The sequence below is a fragment of the Ursus maritimus genome, unplaced genomic scaffold (assembly GCF_017311325.1).
Source record: "Ursus maritimus isolate PB19 unplaced genomic scaffold, ASM1731132v1 scaffold_22, whole genome shotgun sequence".
NCBI lineage: Eukaryota > Metazoa > Chordata > Mammalia > Carnivora > Ursidae > Ursus > Ursus maritimus.
Window position 1 is genome coordinate 6,940,888 of NW_024424675.1, and position 24,788 is coordinate 6,965,675.

General features: G+C 47.2%; 1 protein-coding gene across 2 annotated transcripts in view; it reads right to left on the bottom strand.

The window, feature by feature from the left end:
- Positions 1-7,530: 7,530 nt before the first annotated feature.
- The window catches only part of PCSK2 (proprotein convertase subtilisin/kexin type 2), a 253,195-nt gene continuing 235,937 nt past the window's right edge, over positions 7,531-24,788 (bottom strand). For both annotated transcript variants that reach the window (XM_008710012.2, XM_008710011.2), the window contains 2 exons: positions 18,243-18,470; positions 7,531-8,213 (listed from right to left, as the gene is read on the bottom strand). In XM_008710012.2, the coding sequence (XP_008708234.2) occupies positions 7,727-8,213; positions 18,243-18,470 (715 nt within the window). In that variant the 3' untranslated portion in view covers positions 7,531-7,726. The remainder of the gene's footprint in view (positions 8,214-18,242; positions 18,471-24,788) is intronic.

Below are 24,788 nucleotides of genomic sequence, written 5' to 3' on the forward strand. Positions count from 1 at the left end.
AGCTGAATCCCAGCTGCCCACTCCTCCCATTCACCCAGCATTTGAGTCAGTGACCAGTCACTGCTGTCCTGTGAGCTGGGTGCTGATCCCCCAGATCCCCTGACCCTTGCTGTTCTAGTTCACGCCTACTTCCTCAAGTTTCTCATGCCAAGCACATGTGAGTCTGCCTTAGCGGCTGCTGTGGTCATAGGAAGTCTACACACCTGACCTGGCAGGCTGGGAGCACTTGACCTTCGTGCTCCCGGGAGCAGCCCTCAACCAGGATGGACAGGACCTGGTGCCCAAATCGCCCAGCTCTCTCTCCCCTCCATTGGGATAACTCAGGTATTCTGCACTCTCCCCAGCGAGCTTCAGATACCACAGAGAAACCCACTCACCCATATGCCCCGAATCAGTCTCCTTCCATCCCTGTCTTATTTTCCTGCTCCCTGTATCTAGAAGCTCCTTTCCAATAAACAGCTTGACCTTGTTTCAGACTTAGCTTCTGGGAGGACCCAACCTAAGACATCTGCTTGCTCGGCATGTGCCCAGCAACAAGCCCCACTCCTCAGGGGGCGGCCCGACTGTACTGAGGAGCGGCTCCTCCTACACTGGGTACAGCCTTGATCAGACTGTCAAGACATCCTGCCTTCCTCTGGCTGTGGGGTGGGCAAGTGTCTCAAACCAGACTCGCTGTTGGAATTGGCAATCCGAGCCCAATAAAACTGAGGCTGGAAATTCTGGAGCTGGCCAGCGATAGGGGCGTTCTGATGCTCTCCCCACTCATTCCGTCTGTGTCTCCCTCTCCCTGGGGTTGCTCCTATCTCTCTATCCCTTTCCTAGGCTCGTTTAGCCTGGTTCTTCCGACTTTCCTTGAGTTCTGAGAGCTACTCCACATGCTTTGGACGTGCTGCTTATTTGTTTCCATTAGTTAGAGTTGGGTTTTGTCGCGTGCAACCTCAGAGATCCCAAAGCAGACCCTATGCAGGGTCCTGGATGCACGTGGTATTAGAGCCGTGATCACAGGAACTCAGAGTGCTATTAGGAAGCACCTGTCCCCTAGCTACAAGCCTGCCCTCCCCACACTCCGGTGCCAGGGCTGGACCCTGCGCCCGTGTCCTTGCTTTGCCAGTGTCTCCCTGGGAGCAGAGGAGGGAAAGGCTGCAGGAGGGGGAGGGGACCTGCTCCTTCTTGTTTGTCCTCATCCCCCCGCAGCAGCCATTCCTTCCCGTGGCAGCTGCCGTATCCAGTTTTCAACTTTTCCAAAATTTGCAGAACCGGCCTCATTACAGTCCCCCCAGACATGCTTGCAGCAAGCAGTTGACACCCCTCTTCAGAGGTCTGGGCCTTCCAGGCCGTGCACCTGCACTCACGCACCAGCTCTGGGCATGTGGGGGAGTTGGGTGGGTGGTGCCCCTCCCAGGGACCCCACCATGGTCCCAGAGAGCTTCCTTCCCCTTCACAGTGAGCCCCCGACTTGCATGTATTAGACTACTTGGTCCGTGTTCTTTAGTGTTCTCTTTGCCTTTCTAATTAAGTAGGTCACACATCTTCATACTCACTTTATGGTGCTTAGGTCACTCTTTCCTGTTAACATCATGGGTGGGATTCCTCCCTCCTGACTGGTGCAGGAAAAGGTGTGAGGCAGGGAAGGGAGACACCAACACGGGCTGCATTAACCGGCCAGCCACTGTGTGGGCACCTGGGCTCCATCCCACTGGGAACCCCTGAAGAGACCAGGTAGAAAACCTTCAAACTGTCCCAACAGGAGGTGAGGAAGCTGGGATATGTATGCACCAGCTCCCATCCTTCCACAGGTACGGGTGGCCCCAGGCCCGGGGCCTTGATTCCCGACACTTCTGCCTGTTGCCCATCAGGTCCGGTGCATCTCTGCAGTCAGAGAACACCCCCAGCAGAGAGAGCATCCTCGGCGTGTGTGGAAACGGTCTACAGGTGACCTCCGGGCCAGGCCAAGGAGCTAGATTGGCAAGCGTTTTCTACAAAGGGCCAGATTATAGGCTGTACAGCCTCTGTTAGGACTACTCCACCCTGCTGCTTTAGCATGAAAACATGCTAAAATACTACAGTACGAAAGCCCACAGGCATGACTGTTTGCAATACAAGTGTATTTATAAAAACAGAAGGCTGGATTAGGTCTCTGGAGTGTAGTTTGCTGAGCCCCGAGGTAGGACATGCTCCAACAGGGTCTATTATAAAATAAATTTACATATCAGAAGACATTTCTAACCTGGCATCTCTACTCGTTTCTTCCTTTCCCTTTCATATTGGAAAGTTCCATTTAGGTCTCTCCTTGACTTAAATCTTATAAGAAGACATCTCCAAGCAACCATTAGAATCTAGTTTTCCTGCAACTTTTGTACCATAGGTTTGTAGTTGGGGTGTTGTTGGTGAAGGAAGTCATCTCAAAACTCATGACATCTGGCACGTTGATGATAAAGGATGTCGTTCAGATACCTTGATTAGTACCAATGCTTGACTTCAATTTCTCATACTTGGACGAAAGCAAATAAATGCCACAAAAACCCCACACTGGCTTATATTTTATTCAAACAAACAGGGCTTTTGAGTTGAGATGTATGTTCTTCCATGAGATACATCCCCGGACAATAACTCTGCTGTGCCGCTACCCTCACTAGTCACACCACCCCTTCGCTTGCAAACTTGGATTCATGCAATCAGGAGCTGCCTAGCTGGCTTATCTGTCACCTGTGGTCAGTCAGAAGCTCCAGAGGGGAAAAAAACCAAGTTGCAGCCTCTGCCTTCTGTCCAGATTGGAGTAGCCAGTGCGGATTCTCTTGGGTACAGAGGGACATCTTTGACCCTCTGTGAGGTGGGTCACCCACACTTGGGATGGCGAGGGCAGGTTGGTCTGAGGTCTCCATGGTGGAAATCAGTGTCAGTTAACATCCAACCAAAGGAATTCCCAGACTCATTGGCTGTTGAGGCATTTAAAACTCTGTGGTCTGAGATTTCCAATCACCCCCAACCCACCCCAACCCAGGTAGTGCGAACATGAAGAATTTAGCAATACAAAGTCTTCATCTCTTTGGGCCACATGCATTTCTCACCCTTAGTTCATTCTACCCCAGGTTCAAAGCAGTGAGATTCTTCTAAGAGGAAAATGAGGCTGGCAGGCTGGCTTGGAGAACTTCCCTCAGGTTAAACGTTGATTCCTGGTCCCTTATGAATCCACAAGCAAATTCAACTTTCAACTGGAGTTTTTTGAACTCAAGGAAAGGGTCTCTTGGCAACTAAATAGATAAGAGACTAGTGGAAGAACTTAAGAACTACTTAATTTGCAATGGAAAGAGGGGATCTTTCTCCGGAGAGATCCAGGTACTGGTATCCCTTGTGCTTGTTATCCCCTCTCCTGGTGTTAATGTCCTTGGGAAGCCAAATAAGGCTTAGGAGGCTGTGGGTGGGCATGGAATCTGACCATTGGCAGGTGGGTGGTGTTGACCAGGGGTGGCTTCCCATGCACTGGGCTCTGTGCTCATTAGACTTCAGCTCTTCAGAGACTGGAATTCCCCTTTATACCAAGCCTGTGTGTTTCCCTACCCTTAACACCTCCAGATCCCATCCAGCAACTTTTGTTCCCCCGTTTCTCCATTTTTGTAAGCTCCCACGTGCTGAGTGTTGGTCCCTCTCCCCACCTTTTCTGTTGACTCAGTCCTTCTTTGGAGACAGAGAACCACCCAGCTGGCTGCAGCCAAATCATCTTCCTTGGTCCAGGACACATTCTGTGCTGCTGTTATTTCAAACTCTCAGAGTTTTTAGAACCCCTCATTCGCTCTCACAACCACTGTCTTTAATCTTGGCATTTTGATTTTCAGAAATTTCTATCAAATTAAACTCTTTGCATGCAAGAACTTACTGTGGCTATGAGAGCACCAATTCCCCAATTAAGCATTTCCCTCTCTAAATCTAAAATGCTGAACTATGTTTCCCAAAGGTTCTGTAGTATGTGGTTTTCAGTCCAGCCAATGAAAGGCATTGATTACATGAAAACCACTCTTACTAATTGTAAGTCGAAATTAACAATGACAGTACAGTAATAACACTATAAGAATGATCAGTTTTAACTCAATCTTTTGGAAGTCAGTTTTGAGCTTAAATATAGAAAAGCAGCATCTCGGTTTGTCACAACCTCAGTCTTTGGACCTTATACCTTCACTGTCTGTTTTTGGTCACAGCCTCTCTTAAGATTTTACTAATTGGTTTTGAGAAGTATTAGATCATAGGACACATTTAAACATTGTTTTTACAATGAACCATGGTAAATACAATACACTAGTATTTTGTTAATAACTATTAAGATTTTTAGAATAGCTTGTGGTCACATGGGTGACAGCTAGTTTGTAATACTGTTCACAGTACTATCTGTGAAGAGAGGTGGCCATGTAAATCGGTGCTTAATACATTTTAAGAGCATGTCGAGCTCTCTCCAATGCTCGTCAAGTATTCCATTAGATGTCCTACATTTCCCAGCTGTCTTGCCTTTAGGCGGGGTCACTGACAGTATCGGCCAATGCAGAGTAGCTCAAATGGCAAGTGTGTCTCCTTCCGGCTGAACACAGGAGTGGATAAGAGTCCTCCGGGGGTTCTCTTCTGTGTGGCGATTTAGCGGTCTTGGGTATGATAACAAACCATAAGACTGAAGATTAAAGCAGCCTGACTCCCTGAGTCTGTGGCCTCGGGGAGTCTCCTGAACCCTCAGAGGAATTCATGTGAATGAGAAGTAAATCTTTGCAGTGTTAAGCCACTGAAATTTGGGGGCTGTTTGTTACTGCAGCTTAACTCAGTCTAGCTTGATGAATATATTCTAGAATAGTCTTTCTAAAAGTTTTTTGACCATGACCCACAGTAAGAAATATTTGCCTTGTAAGCCAATACACACATATACACACAGGTACATTCTCGATTTCCAGACACCCCCCCAATATTTCAATACGCACTAATATGCATGATCAATTCTATTCATTTTGTTTCTATTCTATTCTGTTTTATTCTATTCCAAAATGTTAGTCCTGACTCCCTAAATTTTTTTTTACAACTTGTTAATGGCATATAACTTGAGTTTGAAAAATGCTGCTGCAGATCGTAATTTGTATGTGATTTATTCGCTGATTTTAAATCTCTCAGGCATATTTTATGAAAGCAGGCTTTTTAGATCTCTCTTTGGCAACTTTTTATTATCTGCTCTTAGAATGGATGAAAGTGTTTTTATGTAATATTTATCACATCCCACATAATTTCTGGAAGGTAATGTTTTATTGTTGAGTCTCCTAATTTACAACATGTCTTTTTTAATTTACTTATAAAATTTTGTCACAGGGAGTAACAATGTTGACTTGATTCATCATTATTCACTTATTTTCATTTTTTAAAATAAGTGATTATACATAACTGTCTCTTGCCTTAGGATCCAGGGATATCTTAAAAACCTCACTAGCTAGACATATTTCTGTGTTAATGCTGGTGCAAAAAATGAAATAGAGACCAAATATTTTTAAATAGCACTATATATATTTTTATATACTGTATACTCATATCAAAACTTGCCATTTCTATTAAGAAGCTGATAAGTTACTCTCTGATTTCATAAATTACACCACAGCTGTGAAAATATGGACAACTATTTTATATTTTTGCTGCTATATAAGATATTTAATGTTTATACAGAAAGCTGCAAAATTACAGAGGTGATGCAATGGGAATCAATGAACATTTTCACCTGAATTTCCACCGGCCTTTTTCTTCAGCCAGAATCATCTTGATATTCTCTGAATATTCTTTTAGAGATGAATATGGTGTTGGTTTCTTCAATAAATACACATACACACATTTTAGGTATATGTGTATATATACATTTATACAGTGTATATATATATACACACATACATACACACATGTATGTAGTCTACATATGTATATATATTTCTGTGTGCACTTATACACATATGCACACATAATGTCCTTTGGTTTATTTTCAGACTGTTAATATGAAATGAATTTTTAATGGTTTCCATTAATTTTTCTTTAAATCTAAGCTGGTTTAAAAAGACCTTCGCAACAGGTAATAAACTTCTTTTAAAAATCATAAATATAATCACATTTTAAAGCATTATATAGAGAAGGTCATATGGTGTTAGAGAAGACAGAAATTCATGCCAATATTGGTGGGGGGGAGAAAAGAAAGAAAATGGGTTTTCCAGAGTTTTCTCTTAAAGTTGCCATTTTCAAGGAATGGAACCTGGTGCCCTTGTGTTGCTGGCTTTAAGGAAAGGAACTCCGAGCTTAGCTACACACTCCCGTGGGAAGGGAGAAGTGCAGCCAGAAGTGGTTAATCAGTTCCTGGGAATCGAATCAAACCAATGAAGGGGCCAATCCTTGGGGAGAAAAACAAAGTGATGACGGGTCCAATAGAAAGCCATTTCTATTTGGTAATGAAATGGTGTTGTGTCTTTCGGGGTCGACAGGGGGAAGAGTGTGTCACCTTTGGGTTGCATGTTAAACATCTTCACGGGCTGCTTAGTTGTCAACACGGTAACTGTGCTTTCCCTACAGAGGTCTTCTCTTACTTCCTTCAGGCCTCACGTTGTTGGGGGTTGGGTCAGCATTCCCCCCTTTGGCGGAAGAGGCTCCACACAAATGGAGGTCCACATCTTCAAACACTCCCCCTTCACACAGCTCTTCCAGAACGGAGGCCACTTCCCCAACACATCAAAGAATCACAACCATTTGTTTAAGAAATCAAAGCCCAAGTATATGTGTGCCCAAAATACTCATCTCGCTTCTCACTTAATCTGATTCAGAAGCTCCAAAGTGATTTAGGAAGAGGAACATTCCCTGTGTGCTAAGCCACTGAGCTATTCTTTCCTAGACGTGTTGCCAGACTTGCCTTGCCTTTTTTTCTTTTGGATAGCTATGTGAGGAACCCCAGAAAATTGGGGCTGGCATGATTTCTATACAAACTGAGTAATTTGGGCTTCTCTAGCAAATTCTACCATAACAGAGCAGCAGCTGGTGAAAAAGAAAGCCACGCTACTTAGGTTTTATATGGATCACACGGGCTGAGTAGGACAAGTTATGCTGTTGGTGTTGGTGGTATGATTTCCAACGCTCATACTTTTGGACCCTTTCTTCCCCAGCCAGTGACTGGGGCCGCCATGGATGCTGTCTTTTGCATCACACACCCCCTTCAAAGATCTATGTCACTGAAAAATCTTGCTAAGTTCAAAACATTTTCCCCCAAAGGACTTATAGCATCTGTTGTGCTTTAGACATTCAGAGCTCACCTTCTGTTATTATCTTTCCCTTTTTATGTAACAGGTCCTCAGTCGAGACCATGAATAAGCATTCTTGGAGTCACTGCATGTGGCTTTTTAAATGCATTCTCTTCTCAGATATGAACAAAATGGAGGAGAAAGCTGTCCCAGTTTTGTTTGCTGGCTATCACCTATTTGAATGACACAAATAAAGAACTTTAGAGTCACAAATGGGACATAGGTTTTGGTTGGAACACTGTATTTGGGGCATAGAAGTAAAAAGATGGCGTCCATTGTGACGAAAAGAATCATGGACAGTGAGCGAAGCTTCAGATCAAGAGGGTGGAGTCGCTTATGTGAGGGTGACAGTAGTTGCTCGGTTCCTGACAGAGGGTGGACCAAGGACAGAGAGGCAGAGATGGGGGAGGGAGGGAGGTGATGGAGGCCCGGCTGCAGCCCTAGCTCTTGTGCAGGATGCTCTCCAGGCTTCTCTCCACAGCTTCGCCGAGCTCCTCCTCCAGCTCCTCCTTCTTGGACATGGCCAGCTTGGACTGGTAATCCCTCACAACCTGGTCGATGTAAGGGGCGCTCTGCGTGCCATGCAACATCAGTGTCCACTCCTTCAGCACCCCCTTCTGGGGCGTGCTCCCGACAAACCCCAGCTCCAGGGTCCAGGTTCCTCGGGCGTCTTCCCCCCAAGTGTGGGTGGTCATGAAAGGCCACTTGTCAAAGCCCACCTTGGAGTCGTCATCCCTTGGACGCCGGCTCAGCAAGATGGACTTGGTGCCCATCGGGGAAGTCATGTTGATGTTCAGGTCTCCTCTCCTGGTGGCATTGACTGTGATGACAGCTTGGACGTGCTCAAGGTAGCGGACGAAATTTTCTTTCCCCTCACACGCATCGGTGGTGAGGCTCAGCACCAGCTTGCCAGTGGATGGTATTTTCCTGAGGGCCAAGTGATGAGGAGATATGGTAAGGGATGGGCACATGTACTTAGGGTTTGGAGGCAGCTCTGGGTACCAGGAAGAGCAGGGGCTTTGGGGCTAATCAGTCAGACCCACGGTGCGAGCCTGAGCACCTTGCCTATGCCCCTTACCTATACCTTCTGTGTGGAAGGGAAATGGAGCAGATGCTGCTCACGCCCTTCTCGTTTCTTCCACGCCCCGTCTGAGTTCACCTGCAGCTGCGGCTCCCATGTATTCTGACTGGTTCCCACCTCAGGTAACGGCATCTCCCAGCTGCTGTCTTGGAGCTTCCCCCCACACCATGGGAGCCTGCTCAGCCGAGGTGCTGAGCAGCCCCAAAGTGTCAGGGATTGAACCCCACCCCCTACCAGTGATTTGGATAGAAAGTGATAGATGAGCATACACTGGCATCCCTGTTCCTCAGTGGGACAACTCAATGTCCCCAGTGGGATTGAGCCTGTCGCCCATGGTGGCAACTTCCTCATCAGTGCACTCCCGACTGGCTCTTTCCCTCCTCCCTGTCTCACATCTCCAGTCCTCACTGGTGTTTCCTGGGATCATCTCTCAAAAAATTGTAGGCACCCAAGTCTCACCTCTGGTTCTACCTTTGGGACAGGAGCCTTTATTTGAAGTGCTAAGTATCTTGATAAATAGAAGTTATGGCTATTATGATTGCTATTACCATCATAAAAAAAGCTGAAATGGGGTTAATTAATCCTAGTGAAGGAGCACTCCTTGAAAGATCAGGGGAATTTGGAAGCCTCTTTTGTCACAGAGTTGGAGTACCGTGGAGGGTCAGCCTAAGCACTCCTCAACTGACTTTCCACACAACCAATCTCCTTCCTGGATTTGGCCTCCTTGGAAGGCAAGGTGCTCAAATGATCTCGCATCAGAAACACGATAAAGTAAACTACATCAGAGGACTGCACAGTGTAATGGAAAGACTCCAGACTTCCGGAATAAACCTGTTTGGGTTAGAATTCTCTTCTATGCTTACTGGTCAGGAGAGCTTGGGCAAATTATTTTAAGTATACTTTTAAGTCTCACTGTCATCACGGATGGGTTTTGTGAGATTAAATCAGACCACGTCCGAAAACATGGAGCACAGTGCCTGGATCATGCATGGTACTAGCTCCCCTTCGTGGGCTTTCCCCTATGTGAATATCCTCCCTTGACATGATATTTTATTTTGGAGCATAAAATGGTGGGTATTTTAAAACACACATCTTGTAGGGCCCATCTACAAAAAGATGACCGCACACCCAGCTCAGAGCCAAGCCTTGGTTCTGCATGACCCTTGGAACCAAAGCCACAAACCTGGGAGGGCTTGTTGAAGCTTACCCTGTGGCTCATTGGTAAAGTCAATACTCTTCTGAGGAACTTTCAAAATATACGCTTTAATAGTTTCGCGGAGCGCTGCTATTATACGCACTCTGCGTAGATGCTGTGGTGAATGATGCATGAGATACCCGCTGGCCACGGGGATCTGGTGGTGGTGGTGGAGGTGGGGTGCCACGTTCTGCGGAAATCACCCAGTTTGGTGGACAGCAAGCATGAGGCCAGCTCTGGCAGTCAGAGTATGCAAGGTTGCTAGCTAGATCTCTCAAAAAAAGATGCTATTTACTCACAACACGGTCAGAAATGTAACAGGTGAGCTGATACAGGACCAACAATCATCCGGGCTCTAGCCCATAGGTAGCTATGTGGGTAGAAAGAAGGTCCAGTTATGGGCAAAGCATTTGAACTATCTGAGCTCATTTTCCTTACCTGTACAATGGAGATATTACTGCCTACACAGAAGAATTGCTGTGCAGATAAAATATACACACACACTCATACACATCATATATTCGCAAGCGTCTAGACCAGAGCTGGCCAATAGAACTTTCTGCAATGATGGAGATGTTCTCTATCTGTACTGTCCGATACTGTAGTCACTGGCCACATGTGGCTATGGGGCATTTGAAACGTGGCAAGTGTGAGGAACTGAATTTTTAATTAAATTTAATTTTAATAATTAATTTAAATTTAATTGTATTCAATAGCCACCTGTGGCTGGTTAGTTGCTTCTATACTGGATAGCACAGATCTAAATTATTTGCATATGTTCAATTTGAACCTGAGGCCAACACCCCCACTCATTAGAAAATTTCCCGGGCTTCTGTTGTAAGCACATTCCGTTTTTGTCATGGCTCACAGGCTCTGAGAAAAGCAGCCGGGAAAACCGTGGATTCTGTTCTACAGGTTTGCTGGTCACCTTGCTGGAGGCTTCTGGAACATCCAGACCTCAGGTATGAGTGAAAGGCCACGTTCTACTGCTGAGATTCTACACAGATAGGCACGCAGATCCAGAATGAAGGCTTTCCTTTCAGAGTGGAGCCTCAGGGACTCTGGAACTTTCCAAGAAGCACAGCTGGAGGGAAGAGAGGATGATGGCAGAGCCCACACCAGAAACAGACCCTGGCTCTGAGTCCTGTGTTGAGTTTGAGCCCCTTTCCTATCGTTCAGGCCAGGCCACCTTGAGAAATTCAAGAAGCAAATTCACAAGCCAACAACTAAAGACTGTTACCCTGAGTCATAGTCATTCTAGGTATTACAAAGCATCGCTAGTCATTTGTCAAATGCAATACTCCCTATTATCACAAGGATTCAAAACACAAGCTGGGATCAAAAAAAAAAAATCTTTTTTTTAACCCCCATTTGCACCCAGGGCACTTACGCACTGGAGTTCACCAAGTGACAGTCCCTTTACAAGTCAATTTGGAATCTGGCAGAAAAGTGACATTGCTTCCCTGGGAGAAAACTGGAAATATTTCTTCGATTGGCTAAGAACCAGAGATGGGACGGCCACTGTAGCTGGGCATGAGATCCACAGCCGACATGCAATGGGGGTTCCCGTAAATGAACGAGGGCCGAAATGATCTCTTAGGATAGAAGGAGAGAAATCTGTTTTGGACCAAACTGGAGACGACCTTCACTCACACCATGGCTATGGGGGCTTCAGCTGATGCAGATCCCCTCCACAGCCACCTTGAGCTTTGACTACTGACCCTCGGCCGCCCCCTTCCCTGCAGAAGAGGAAACTAGAGCCCAGGCTGCCTGCCGTTTGGCCTAAGGGATGAGGGAGTGTATTTGTGAGAGGGTTGGAGGAAGGGATGGTTGGCATTTTGTCCTCATCTTGGAAAGTAGAAGACAGACTGGAGTGGGCACAGACACACCACCTTGTGTTAGGATTCGTAAACTATCCCATTACCTTGGGCTTGGGGTGTGGGCAGGTGTTGAAGGCCATTCCAAGTCCCCCGGGGTGTCTGGCTTGTTTAGTGCCCTGGAGGCATGGCCTGCTCCAAAACCCTGCCAGCGCTACCCTGCTGTGTGAATTGCCCACTGAAAGCTCGGGGAGTAACCCCTGAGAGAGCAGTGGATTCCTCTTGGAATGTGAAGTCACTTCGAAATGAAATTAAAAGGCTTGGTTGAATTGCAGAGGAGACAAGCTTGGGAGAGAGAGAACACCATTCCTCCTCTCTCACGGAGGCTTCTCAGTGGGCATAATGCCCTTGGGTGAGTGGAGGAACGTATTTGCCGGTGTTTCTTATTAGTTCTTTTTTTTGGCTCACTTGTATTTTCTGATTTTCCTACAGTGACCATATTTTGCTTTTCTAAGAAAAGGAATGCAATCCATCCTTATTTTAAAGGAACAGCAAATCCTTATTTGCTTAGGAAAAGTCAATTTGTAAGGTTGAAATACGGGGCGCCTGGGCGGCTCAGTCTGTTAAGCATGGGAATCTTGATTTGGGCTCAGGTCAGGATCTCTGGGTCATGAGACGGAGCCCTGCATCGGGATCGGTGCTAGGCATGGAGCCTGCTTGCGATTCTCTCTCCCTGTCCCTTTGCACCGCCCCCCCACCCCGCGTGTGTGCGCATATGCACTCGGGCTCTCTCTCTCTTTCTCTCTCAAAAAAAGGTTGAAATAGGAGACGGTTGCTTGTGGAACCAAAAGAGACTCTGCTGAGCTCTTTAGTCATACAGACCACGTTCCAGAACTCATTTGCTGCAGAAAATGAGGTACCCATCACGAGGTGTGAGCTACTCTCAGAACTTCTAGAAAATATGTACAGAAGTCTCATGGCCAAGTCCTATAAAAGACAAACTTGGGGACCTGCGGATGGCTTATATATTCACTGCACATTGCTGCAAATAAGTGGTCAATTGCCTCATGTCTAAAAATAGTCCCTGCTTCCCAGGGGACACCTGTGAAATGCTATCTATGTTCTGAATCCTCAATTGTATGATAGAAATAATTAGTTATGATGCGACAGTTGTTTTATTAGAATAATAACAATACTGCTAGTAACAGCCACCCTTAAGGGTCTTAGATGTCTGCTCTGTGGCCATCACAGAACACTCAACGGGGCGGCGCTGTGAGGTTTTCTCTTTCCCAGGTAACAGCAGCCAGTGGGCATTAACTCACACAGGATAGACTGCAGCTCGGCTGTGACCCGTCTAAGGTCACACAGCTGGTTCGGTGCTGGGCACACCCTCTTCTCTCTCTACCATGCTGCCTCTGGCATTCCTATCAGGTTTTAACATCCACTTCCAAATTCACTTAAAATTCACAGTTTGCACATCCTCCAGGGCGCGGAATGAACAGTGCAGGGGAGCGGGGGGGACGGTCTGGGGCGAACAGCTCACCCGGGGCTTCAGTAGTCGGGGGACATGCGGCTGCCCCTGGCGGGTGAGCGGGCCTGGCTTTGCTCTGCTCACTGCACATGGCTGGTTCTGTGCAGACACTCGCGGGCAGTTGTATTTTTCCTTCGTATTTTCGTTGAGCACCCTTCCCTGACTCTGCTGATAAAGTCGCTTTAGAAAATTGCTTCTCAAATTGGCTGCTTCTCTGGGAAGATTAATGCCGAAGAAACTTAGAAACCTGACAGTTGGCACTCACCCCGCTCGGGGGCTGTTTCTGTGCAGCCCTGCACGTCCCGGCAAGTGGCTGTCGATGCCTCTCTCCCGGCCCCTCAGGAGCGTGATTCAAGGTGACGAGGGCCTCCTCTGAACATCAGCCTGGGTGTCGCCTAAGGACCAAGCTGTCCCAGGCTCTGAGTTCTGCAACAAGCCCATCGGCCCTGGAGCTCACGCACCCGCAGCAGGTGTGCCGCGGACGCGGGTGCAGACGGTGCCTAGGGGACAAAGAGTCCTTCCAACACGGCTGGCCTCCGTCCCCAGTCCCCCTGGCCGGTCTGCTGGTCCTAACTGCCCCCACTTAGCCATCTTCTTTGTACCCAGGCGCTGCTGGCCGAACAGTCACTCATTCAGAAAATACTTCCAGGTGCCTGATCAGTTCTAGGCACTGAGCATGCAGCAGGGAACAAGACACACTAGGTTCTTGCCCCCTGGAGGCCCAATTCTGGTCCGTGCTCCAAGAGCTTTCCGGTCTCCTCTCATTGAAAGTCAGGCTGCTGGTATTGGATAAAGTTCCCAGGCGGCTGTCAGCTGCTGGGCCTCGCACGCCCTGACTGTAACATGATGGACTCCTTGCCTCTGGCTCCAAGTCCAGCACTGATGGAGATCACGACAGAGTGTTACACACACTCAGAAACAGAGAGAGACACTGTCTCTCGTCACAGCCGATGTTCTCCGCCTGGCTCTCCTCCCTCCCCCCACCTCACAAATGCACGGAGCCCGAGGGTCATGAAGGATCCATCCTTGTCTGGGGCGGCTCGGAAGAGAAGGCCCGCTATCAACGTTCACCTTGACTGAGCTGACCGTCCCCCTCAGCACTGTAGCCGCTAACGCCTTTCTGTTGACCGTGGACGGGGCTGGCGTGCAGCTAAGTGCGGCACACGCTCCCGCCGCCCGCGCCTGAGCCCTGCGCGGGCCCCTCCCGAGCTTCTGGAGACCAGCAAACGCCACACGCCTTTCCCCTGCTCTCAATCTTCCCCTCTCTGCAACAGGGAAGGAGGTCCCAGGCCCAGGACTTCGGCAGCCGTTGGAGCTGCTGGTTCTGTGAACTAGAACCATTTACTCCCTCTTCCTGAGCCTTCTGTTTCCTCACCTATGAGTAGCCACGCCAACCTCCTGTGGGAGAGAAGTGTCGCCTGGCCTGGCGACTGTCTCAGAGCAGCTCTTACTAGGTGGCAGCACTGTGCCTGATGCTCCCAGGGCCACCTGAGGGAGCCCTCAGGGTTGCTGGAGGGTCCTGTCATGGTGTGTCCGTGTGGGGGGAGCGAGCGGTGGGCCCGCGAGCGAGCGAGCAAGCCGACTGGCCCGGTTCTCTTTCAGGCTCGACTTCTGGACACCCTTTCACAGAGTTGTTACTCGATTTACACTTCCTGTTCTGTTTGCGTTATTTAGCATTCTCCCCGGGACGGTGAAACTACCAGATGGGCGTCAGAGCTGAGCCGTCCAAGATGGCAGCCACCAGCCACATGGTGCTATTGGAACTTAAAGTTAGGTCAAATGAGCCACATTTCTAGTGCCCCCTAGCCACGGGCTATTGTCTAGACACTCAGATACAGAACATTTCCACCGTGGTACCAAGGCCTTCCAAATCACGCAAACAATTGTTTTGAACTCTAATGAGGGCAGTACAGCGGTCAGTACCCATTGAATGTTGACTTTGGAGTTACCCTTCCCTTTCTCATTTGGACGGTGGTTCCCGGTCTCATCTCTGTTCGGTCACTCTGTTTGTAGACTCTGGCAGTGACAGGGTCTCCAGGACAGAAGTTATAGAGTTTGGGAAGAGTGGGCCCACCCGCTAGGTGGGGCTTTCAGAGTCCCCAGGGAAGGTCTTGCTGGAGGAAGCCCCCAGACCCTTCTGATATGTGCTGAGCCTCACCAGCTCTCCAGTGGGGGATCACTGAGATATACTGAGAGGCCCCTTAAGTGGTGGGGTGCTGGCCTCAGAGTGCCTGGGTTCAGATCCCAGTTTGGCTGCTCAATAGCTAGGCATGTCCTCAACCCATCTGAGCCCCTCCTCACCTGTAAGGACACTGCCCAGCTGACAGCGGGGCTGCCTGATGTAGCGCCTAATGTCGGGCCCGAGGGCACCGTAGGAGCTCCCTAAGGCCAATGTCGTCTAGTGAAACGAGCAGGGGGTTACAGATGGGCTCTGTTTCAAGTCCTGGTCGGACCTTTGTAGCCTTGAGCACATTTCTTGTGCTTTCTGCATCTCGGCTTCCTCTCCTGTTTTGAGGTAACAATGATTATACATACATCCTGGACTTACAAACAGGAAACATAAACAGTTTATGTAAAAGGCTTCACACCAGCCACCCAGGAGGCCCTTCTCCCTGAGACACAACTGGGACCACTTTGCTCTTCACTCTGCAAAATATTCATACCGTGGCTGCGTGAGGTCAACAGGCTCAACAGGCTGGCTGGCTGGGAAGCTTGGCCGGGTGTCAAGCACGTGGCACGTAGTAGGTGCCCAATAAAAGCTAACTGCTTCTTTCACTCACACTTACAGCCTCTGTGACCTTGACAGAGTCAGCCAACTAGTCTGGGCCGCAGTGAAGTCTGTCTGACCAGGCAGAGGGGCACAAGGATGAACAGAAGTGATGTAGGTACATGGCAGCCTTGGGAAAATGGACGGGAATGCGGCCGAGCCGCTGATTTTATCGGCACGTGAAGTGGGGCTTATGCAGCACTGTTTAAAAAAAATTATTAGAGAAAGGTCTTGCTCTGATGCTCTCCTTCTCCACCCAGTGCTGACGGCAGCTGTGCTTACGAGATCATGGTCTGATCCATGGAAAATGCACACAGCTCCGCAACATCCACTTGCTGCCACTTTCTGGGGGCCTGGCGAGTGAACAGTGAGGATGCTGGCCCAACACTGGGTGGGACATTGGGAGGAGAGTGTGGGCCCCAAGGACACACAACTTTGAATTCATATAGGAGTCAGACAATTATGGTATCCAAAATTCCAGGAGATTATCATCTTTCCTTTCCCCACAGGCATGAACTGGGAGCGTTCAAAGTCATGGAGGAGAGGGAAGGGCAAAGTGACATTTACTGAGTGCCTCCTAGGTGCCAGCTTTACGTTTATGTCTTACTAAGGTCTCCCAGCAGCCTGGTGAGAAAAGAGTTATTAGCTGCATTTTACTGGTGCGGAAAGAGAGAAGAGGCTTTTGCTTTGGGGACATAAGGAGAGATGTCCAGTTGGTGTAAGAATTTAGATAGAAGAACCCCCAGCCACATATTAATTTTTCTAACTTAGAAGGAAAACGTAGCTTCTCCTTTGATTTTGAATGCAAGCCTCATGCCAGAGCGGTATCAGCACTTCCTCAGAGTTTGTCATCCAAGAGCCCAGAGATGTTCATATCCCATTACAATGACTGCCAGTATCTTGGAGTAGCATTTCAGTCATCATCACTGCTCTGAAATCATCATGGCCATTAGGCTTGCCACTGGGAGCTTTTTAGGTAACGTGTTGATAAGAGAAAGACAACTATTACTTCATCACAAATTTGGTTTTCAACAAACTTTTATACCTGGTTTTCAATATCATTGGCTTCCTTTGTGGTCCTATGTATTTTATCTAGTGCATCTAAAAACATCGTATGGAGATGGGGTCCACAGACTTCACCGTCCTGCCATGGGAACCAGGGTACAAAGGTTGAGAATTGTTAAAAGAGAGGTCAGGGAGGTCAAAAGTATGGTCCAGTTTGGTGAAATCAAGACTGGAATCTAGGTCTGTGTAACTGACTACAAAACGCCAGAGGATCCAGGACCGAGGGCGAGTGGAGAGGAAGGAGGTACTGTGAGAGTCTGACTCTGGCCAAGCTCAGATGACCAACAGAAGTGAGGCTGCGGTGGGGTGGTTAGAGAGATGCATTTTATCATTACTTAAATGACGTAAGCAAGGGTGTATTCTCAGAATGGGCTACTACGCAGCAATGAGAGTGAATGAGCTACTACTACTCACAGGAACTTGGATGGATCTCAGAAACGTAACGTTGTGTCAGAGGAACGGGCACATCCATATTGTGTGATTCTAGAGTTAGATAAAGTCCAAGACGTGGTAAAGCTAATCTACAGGGGCAGGAAGGAAAACAATGGCTGTCTATGCGACATGGGGGTTAACTAACTGGAAGGGGGCACAAGGAAACCTTCTGGGGTGATGGAATGTTCCATCACTTGATCAGGTGGTGGTTACCCCAATGTATACATCAAAACTCAAGGAACACATTTAAGTTCTGTGCGTTTTGTGGTATGTAAACAATACCTCAATTGAAAATAATGATGAAAAGAGTTGCTATTTCCATCTTACTCATGAATCAATGAGGACAGAAATGAAATAAAAAGGGGTCCTCGTTGTCCAATCCTCTTGCTGTAATGGGAAGTTAATAGGAAAGTAGGTGCAGGAGACCAGCATGGTGGGTTCTGTGTAAACTCAAATCCCTCCAAATGGCTATCCGTCTCACTCAGCATCAAATCAAATCCTCATGTTGCCTCACAAGTAGAACGAATAAGTAAATTATCTTATAGTCACACAACAGAACATGATTTAGCAACGAGAATACACGAACCATGAGTACACACTAAACGTGGTTGAAGCATTCTGAGCTAAAGGATCTAGATATAGAAGACAAGATATATTCCATTTATAGTAAGTATAAAATGGGCAAAATATTCTATGGAGTTAGAAGAATAGTGGTTACTTTTGGGGAGACGATGATGGAAGGGGACACGAGGGGCTACTGGGATATCGGTCATGGTCATAGTCTTTACTGCTCTGGGACCTGGTTACACTGGTTGACTTATGCACTCAAAAATAATGGTGTAAGCCACCGAAACAGTAAAGGATCACACCTAGAACCAGGGGTTCTGAGTCCCCTAATGGTGTTCTGTGTACATGGGGTCCCCCTGGAGTTGTGCCACTCTACAGCTCTGCATGGAAGCTGGTTGTCCCTGACTCAAATCCAGTGCATCTCAAGCTGAAAGAGAGGGAATCTGATATTGTTTCCCAGGCCATGGTACCCTCTCTGGGATATTTTCCACGTGCACTTACTCAGGGTCCTGCACGGAGCCTCCCACACAGTGGAATCTCTCAGGCACGGTTTTCCAGTCTTTCGCCATTTTCACCATGGCGCCCGCATCAAGGACCCCGTAGCCAAAGAGGTGATTAAACTCCAGGCCAACCCCATTCCTCCGCCATTGATGGACCTCGTCATGAAGCTGATTCCGTTTGGAGGTGAGCACAGTCAAATGCTGCATGTCTCTCCAGGTCAGACCCAGGCTGGATACCGGAGGCAGAGAGGTTCAAGAACAGGGCAAGGGGGGAGGGCACAAAGTGAGAGAGAGAGAGAGAGAGGGAGAGAGACACCATGACTAAGATAGAACATAGACCCCTTGTAGGATTTTGGAACATCTATGAACCCCCAAGTTAAGGGAGAATTTCCATGTACCATTTAGAGCCATTATACATATAAATTTAAAAATCTTGACTTTCTTACTTAAATTTACTTCAAATGCACATTTTAACACACTGGAATGGCTGAAATGAAAAAGACTGACTGACAATAGTAAGCGTTGGTAGAGACGTGAAGCAAGTGGAACTCATATACTTTGCAGATGGAAGTGTAACTTACTGCAAGCATTTTGGAAAATGGCTGTATCTTCTCATGTTATCCAAAGGTCTAGCCTATGGCCTAGAAGTTCCATTCCTAGGTATGCATCCAACAAAAATGTGTGTATATATCCACCTGACATGGGTACTGGAATGTTCATTAGGCCAAACTACCAAGCCCCCCAAATGCCCAGCCACAATAAAATGAATAAACCAATGGAGTTGTATTTGCAGGATGTGAAATACTGTCCTACAAGAACAACGAATGATCTAGAGCTACTCTGAATCATATATCCTGCAAACAGAATGTCAACCTAAAGAATCCAGACCCAGAAGAGAACATACTGAATTATTTCATTTGTTTCAATTATAACACCAGCCCCAAGTAATCTGTGCTGTTAGCAGTCAGGTTAGTGGTTAGTCTTGGGGTGGGGGACTGGATGGTGGTGCAAGGGAGCTTCTGGGTGCTGGCAGTGCTCTCTTTCTTGATCTGGGTGTTGGCTACATGGATATGTTCCATTTGTGAAAACGAGGCTGTCATTTCTTCAATGGCAGAGACTGTGTCTTCAGCATATTTGTATCCCGGGTGCCCAGGACAGCAGCCCTTGGTACACTTTTGTCCTGTGAATAAACAAATCTGTTTGCAAGTGCTACTGTCTTGGGAAATCGGTGTCTAGTATTATTCATTGTCTGTGTTTTTCAAAGTGCAAGTCAGACCCATTTGTGGGCCAGGAAATCAACTTACAGCATAGATTATCTACCCGGGCTGCACATTAGAATCTTCTGGTGACGACATTGAAAATCCCATCACTTGGGCCACATCTTAGACCAATTAAGTGAGAATCTCTGGGAGTGGGACCCGGGCTTTGGAAACTGTAAACACTTCCCAGGTCATTCTAGTAGCAGACAGCTAAGCTTGAGAACCAGTGATTTAAAGAATGGGGCTATCATTAAAAAATGAACAGAACAGAAAAGAGTAACAGTGTGGATTGCATGTAATACAGGAAACTATTTTTCACGAAACTCGTGTGTGTGTGTGTGTGTGTGTGTGTGTGTGTGTGTGGTGTTGGGTTGCAACGCAAAATTTGTTTCAAATCAAAAAGCTGGAAGAACCCTACACTATGGTTCTTTTTGGAAGTCCAATAACTCAAAAGACTAGGAACAATGTAACTCATTTGTTAAATTTCAGCACATGCAGCATGCATTGGTTTGAACCAAAAGATGCCAATGATTCATGTACTCTTGCAGTGTAGACCTTCAGAGGTTAAGGAGAAAGTTTCAAGGAAGGCGACTGCTTATTTGAGAAATTTATAAACATAACTTGGACATGTGGTGCCTAGGACCCAAGTGAATGGTGTGAAACTTCAGGAAGCTGATTACAGTGAAAAGCTCAGTATTTTGCCAGAGTGGGATTCCGAATTCCTTCAATACAGAAGTGTTGATAAATGAGAACCTGGTGATCTCAAGATGATCTGGCTGGCAGGTGGATTGTCTAGCATTTTTGCTAAGGGTTTGGCCACAAAAACGTGCTATGCTTCCCGGAGCTTGGAGAGGGACATTAGACATTGAAGGTAGACGTTTCTCCGTGGATTTATTCTCATGGGGTCCAGAGAGAGACAGAGAGAATGTGTCAGAACCAGGATCTTCTCACTTCTGGAATAAATCAGAGATAGTCCATATTGTCATGTAATTGAGTTGGTGACACTGTTTGGCCAGCCATTTATGTATGTCTGAGAGGTAAAACTAAGTCCCTCCTATAAGAACTAGGAAGATCGGTAGGGGAAGAAAGGGATAAAGAAGGGGGGGGGTAATCAGAAGGGGGAATGAAGCATGAGAGACTATGGACTCTGAGAAACAAACTGAGGGCCTCAGAGGGGAGGGGGATGGGGGAATGGGATAGACCGGTGATGGGTAGTAATATTGCATGGTGCACTGGGTGTTATACGCAACTAATGAATCATCGAACTTTACATCGGAAACCGGGGATGTACTGTATAGTGACTAACGTAATATAATAAAAAAACATTAAAAAAAAAAAAAAACTAAGTCCCTCCTAACTCCCCCTTCTAAGCAATTAAGTATTCAGAATTGACAGAATACACTACTGTGTGAAATAGTATTTCTTCAATTTGCATTAAGCTCTATTCCCACCATAGTAGCTCAAGAATTATTAAATAATAAAAAAATAAATTTACAGATTATCTACAGTATAAAGGTCACGATGAACAGTGTAGTAAGACTAATAGCATGACATGTTCTTCCCTGTTCTCAAGCATTTTATTAATAGTTTGGAGAATAAGGCACAGATATGTGGAAAGGTGCTGCGCAATGAAGCAATTCCATGAAGGTCCATTAAGCGTAGATCAGCTCCAGGCACTGTGCTAGTTGTAGGCACGCCTTAGGAAGTGCCTGCTCTCTGAGAGCCTACAGCCCAGAGGGACAGACAGACAACTCAATATTTTAAAAGGGAAGGCTGCCATGATGGGGGAGCTCTCAATGCCAAGAAAACCAACAGTGGAGCCCCTGTGTTAGCCCAGCCAGGGGGCATCAGACTGTGATCCTCAAGCTGCCTGCACCAGAATCACATGGGGACTAGTGACAAATGTAGTTTCCTGCCCAGTGTCCTTTTAAGATAAGACAACAGATTTCCAGGAGAGGTGAATGATCACCCACTTAGATGCTTTAAGATAGAGCTATTGTCTCCCTCAGACATATCCTCCCTCTTCCCTATTAAGAAAACCTCAATTTTATTCAGAACAACAACGTTATTAGCTCCAAAGCTACATTTCCCAGCCTCCTTTGTAGTCTGGGGTGGTCACGTGAGGGTTGTGGTCAATGAGAAATAAGCAAAAGCTACTGGGTGGGGCTTTTTCAAAAAAACCTTTAAACAAGGCTCACTCAGCTGGTGGATTTCTTTTTTCCCTTTGCTTTTCCTGTTCTATCCGAAACGTAAACCTGACAGCGACAGCCCCAGCAGCATCTGGAGAACATGACGGTGGAAGAGCAGAAATCTAGAAAGAGCTGGATTCCGGTGGTCCCCCATGGTAACCCTGGGTTCCCAACGTCTGAAGTATCTTTCCCATGAAAGAAAGTAAAACCCTGTCTCAGTTTAGCTCTTGTTATTTGGATTTTGTTTCTTGACCTGGTCAGAGGCAGAGTCCAGATATTTCACCTGCCATGCAACAGTAGCCTGATTCAGAGATTCATCGAGCTCAACACCCAGGACTGGAGTCCCTGAACAGGGCTTCAAAAGACAGATTCTTAGGCTATCCATCCCCAGAGATTTCTGTTCGGTGACTCTTAGCTGAGATGTGGGAATCTATCGTTTTCAACACGCCCCCCACTCATGCTCAACCAGTTATCAGGAAAGTGTAAATAAAAAAAACAGAATACAATGCCACTGACCACCCATAAGAATGGCTGAAGTGTGGAACACTGGCAATACCAAGTGTTGGCAAGGACGTGGAGAAACTGTAACTCACACTGCTGGAGGGAGGGTCAATGGCTACCCCCACTGTGAGAAACTCTTTGGGGGTATCTACGAGAACTGCATATATGTATACCCCATGACTCAGCATTTTGACTCCCTAGTATGCGCCCAACGGAAATGACCCGTATGTTCACTGAAAGACATGTGTAAGAATGTTCATAGCAATATGACTCTTAACAGCCCCAAACTGGAAACAACCCAAGGATTCATTTATACAGTGGAGTAATTCACAATGAGTATGAATGACCTATAACCACACAGAACAGTATGGAGGAATCTCTCAGATGTGATATTAAGCAAAAGAGCACATCTGGTACTTACGTAATGGTCTGTTCCTGACTTGGATGCTGCTTACATGGGTCTGTTAACTTTGTGAGAAGTCGTGAGCTGTGTCTAATATTTGTGCACTTTGCTCTGGGTCTATTATACTTAGATAAAGAGTACAGATGAAAAAAAAAATCCATCTCCTGAAAGGTCAGCTTTGGAAACATTCTTCTACTCCAATATGTGGGCTGCTTTACTGATGGTTCTCTCAAGCCAAAAATTTTCCTCCTTATGACCGACCCCTCAAACCTAGTTCAGCCCTCTAGAACCACACAGAAAGCCCTGGGGCGCAGAGAGAATGCAAAATATTTGAAGATGGCCATTGCCGACCCCCGGGCCCCAAACTCCCCAGGGCAAAGAAATCATTTGAAAATTTTTTCTAGTGTTGGTCATACTGGGAAATTTGAGCAATATTCCCTGGGGCTTGAGAAGCCATTTTCAAGCATTTGGCAGAAAAGTACTTTATGAAAGTAGTGACTGGGCGGGACACAGCAATAATGGCTTCCCTTTTCTCCCCAGGAGTCCTGGGGGTGGATGTTCCTCTTTCGTGGTCCTGAAGAGCATACATTTACGGGCAATAATTTGTTTATTGCATTCAAACTGCTTTGAAAAAGCTTTCTGATTGGACCTCTGGGTGGCCAGTAGCCCTCGACTGCTGTCCTATGTCGCCCAGGACTCCCAGATGTCTGGTCTCACAATAAAGAGAAATGAGCTATAGGAACTGTTCATGGAACGGCTTTCCCTCCTCCTCCTTCAGACTCTCTCTTAGGGTTGTTTTGTTCTGACCATTCGTTTTAACTGTTGGCTGCTGGAGCCGCTTTGCCCACGGTTGCAGAAAGCCAGAGACGCCTTGGAGTTCCCTTCCGCAGGCACGGCTCTCAGCCAGTGATGGACCAGCGTCAAAACATGGCAGCCCAGCATCCTTGCCTTGAGAAAAAACATGCTCTGAGGCATCATTTTCACTGCAGAGCTCCCTATGGGACTGGGCTGAGGCCAGAACTTCGAAAATGGCATCCTTACTTGGACTTTTCCCCCACCCTTAACCTGCTTCCTCTACTTTAGCCTGGTTTCTCCTGAGAGCCCTTCCTTAATAAACTGCTGAAACCAACTTTGTCTCCCAGGCGGCCCCAACCTCAGGCACTTGGTGTTCTGAGGAATCTTAGGACTACCTCCTACGGTGGGCTTGAGCCACTCCCTGCCCGTATCACTTTTTTCCTCTTTATGGCGAGAGAGAATTAAAATCATGACCACCGCTCCAAAACAAAGGCTGCCTCAGTGGTGCCTTCTTTTCCGTAAGGCTGTCTGCAAGCGCATGTCAAAGAATGGTGAAGAGTTGGTGCAGAGCCCTTGAGCCTGCTCAGACATCCAGCAGCCTCGTTCCATCACTTTATCGATTTAGGTTGTCCCTTTGTGCGCCTTGAGGCCCGAGCAGTTGGCTTTTTGCTTGCCAAAATGCAAGGAGACCTGAGTCAAGGTCTACCCTCTTAGATTATAGGGTGGCCAGAACCCCCTTCTCAGTTCTGGAGCACCCCTGCTCCCTGTTCTCTGCAAGGCTCAGCAGCAGGCAGTTGGCTCGCACTGTTGGTCTGCTCCTAGCTGGAGTGAGCAAAGCCAGCTCAGACGCCGGGGCAGGACAGGCCTTGAGATAACACTGTTCCGTCTTCCAGAAGGGCACGTACTACCTAAGTTTTGGTTGATCTCCACACTTAATAGAAACACCTCGATCAGTGCCTCCTGGGATCGTAAGTTTTCCACCTGACTTTTGTTACAAGAATCAAAGGTCGGCCTGGTCCAAAGAGACGAGTCACTCCCAATGCGGGGTCTTATCTGTAAAAGGAGGACGATTATACCTTTCCTGCTTGGAGACAGAGTGTGAGACTAGAGAATCTTTCAAAGTCCTTTCCTATCGAGGCATCAACTCTTCCCTCCTTTGCAAGTCAGAAAATACACTGCACATATAGAGAGAAAGTGGGGTTGCCTGGCGATGGATGCTAGATGCTCCGGTTGCCCAGCAACGGCTGACAAGGATGGGGACTCAACTCCCCTTCCCCAGGGGCCTGAACCCAACGTCTCAAAAGTTGCTGGTGCTGCGTTCTCGAACAGCTCCCTGAAGCGGGCGCACCTGCGCTCCTACCACACAGGTGAGGCCTGAAGCCCACAGGCTCATCCCTCCA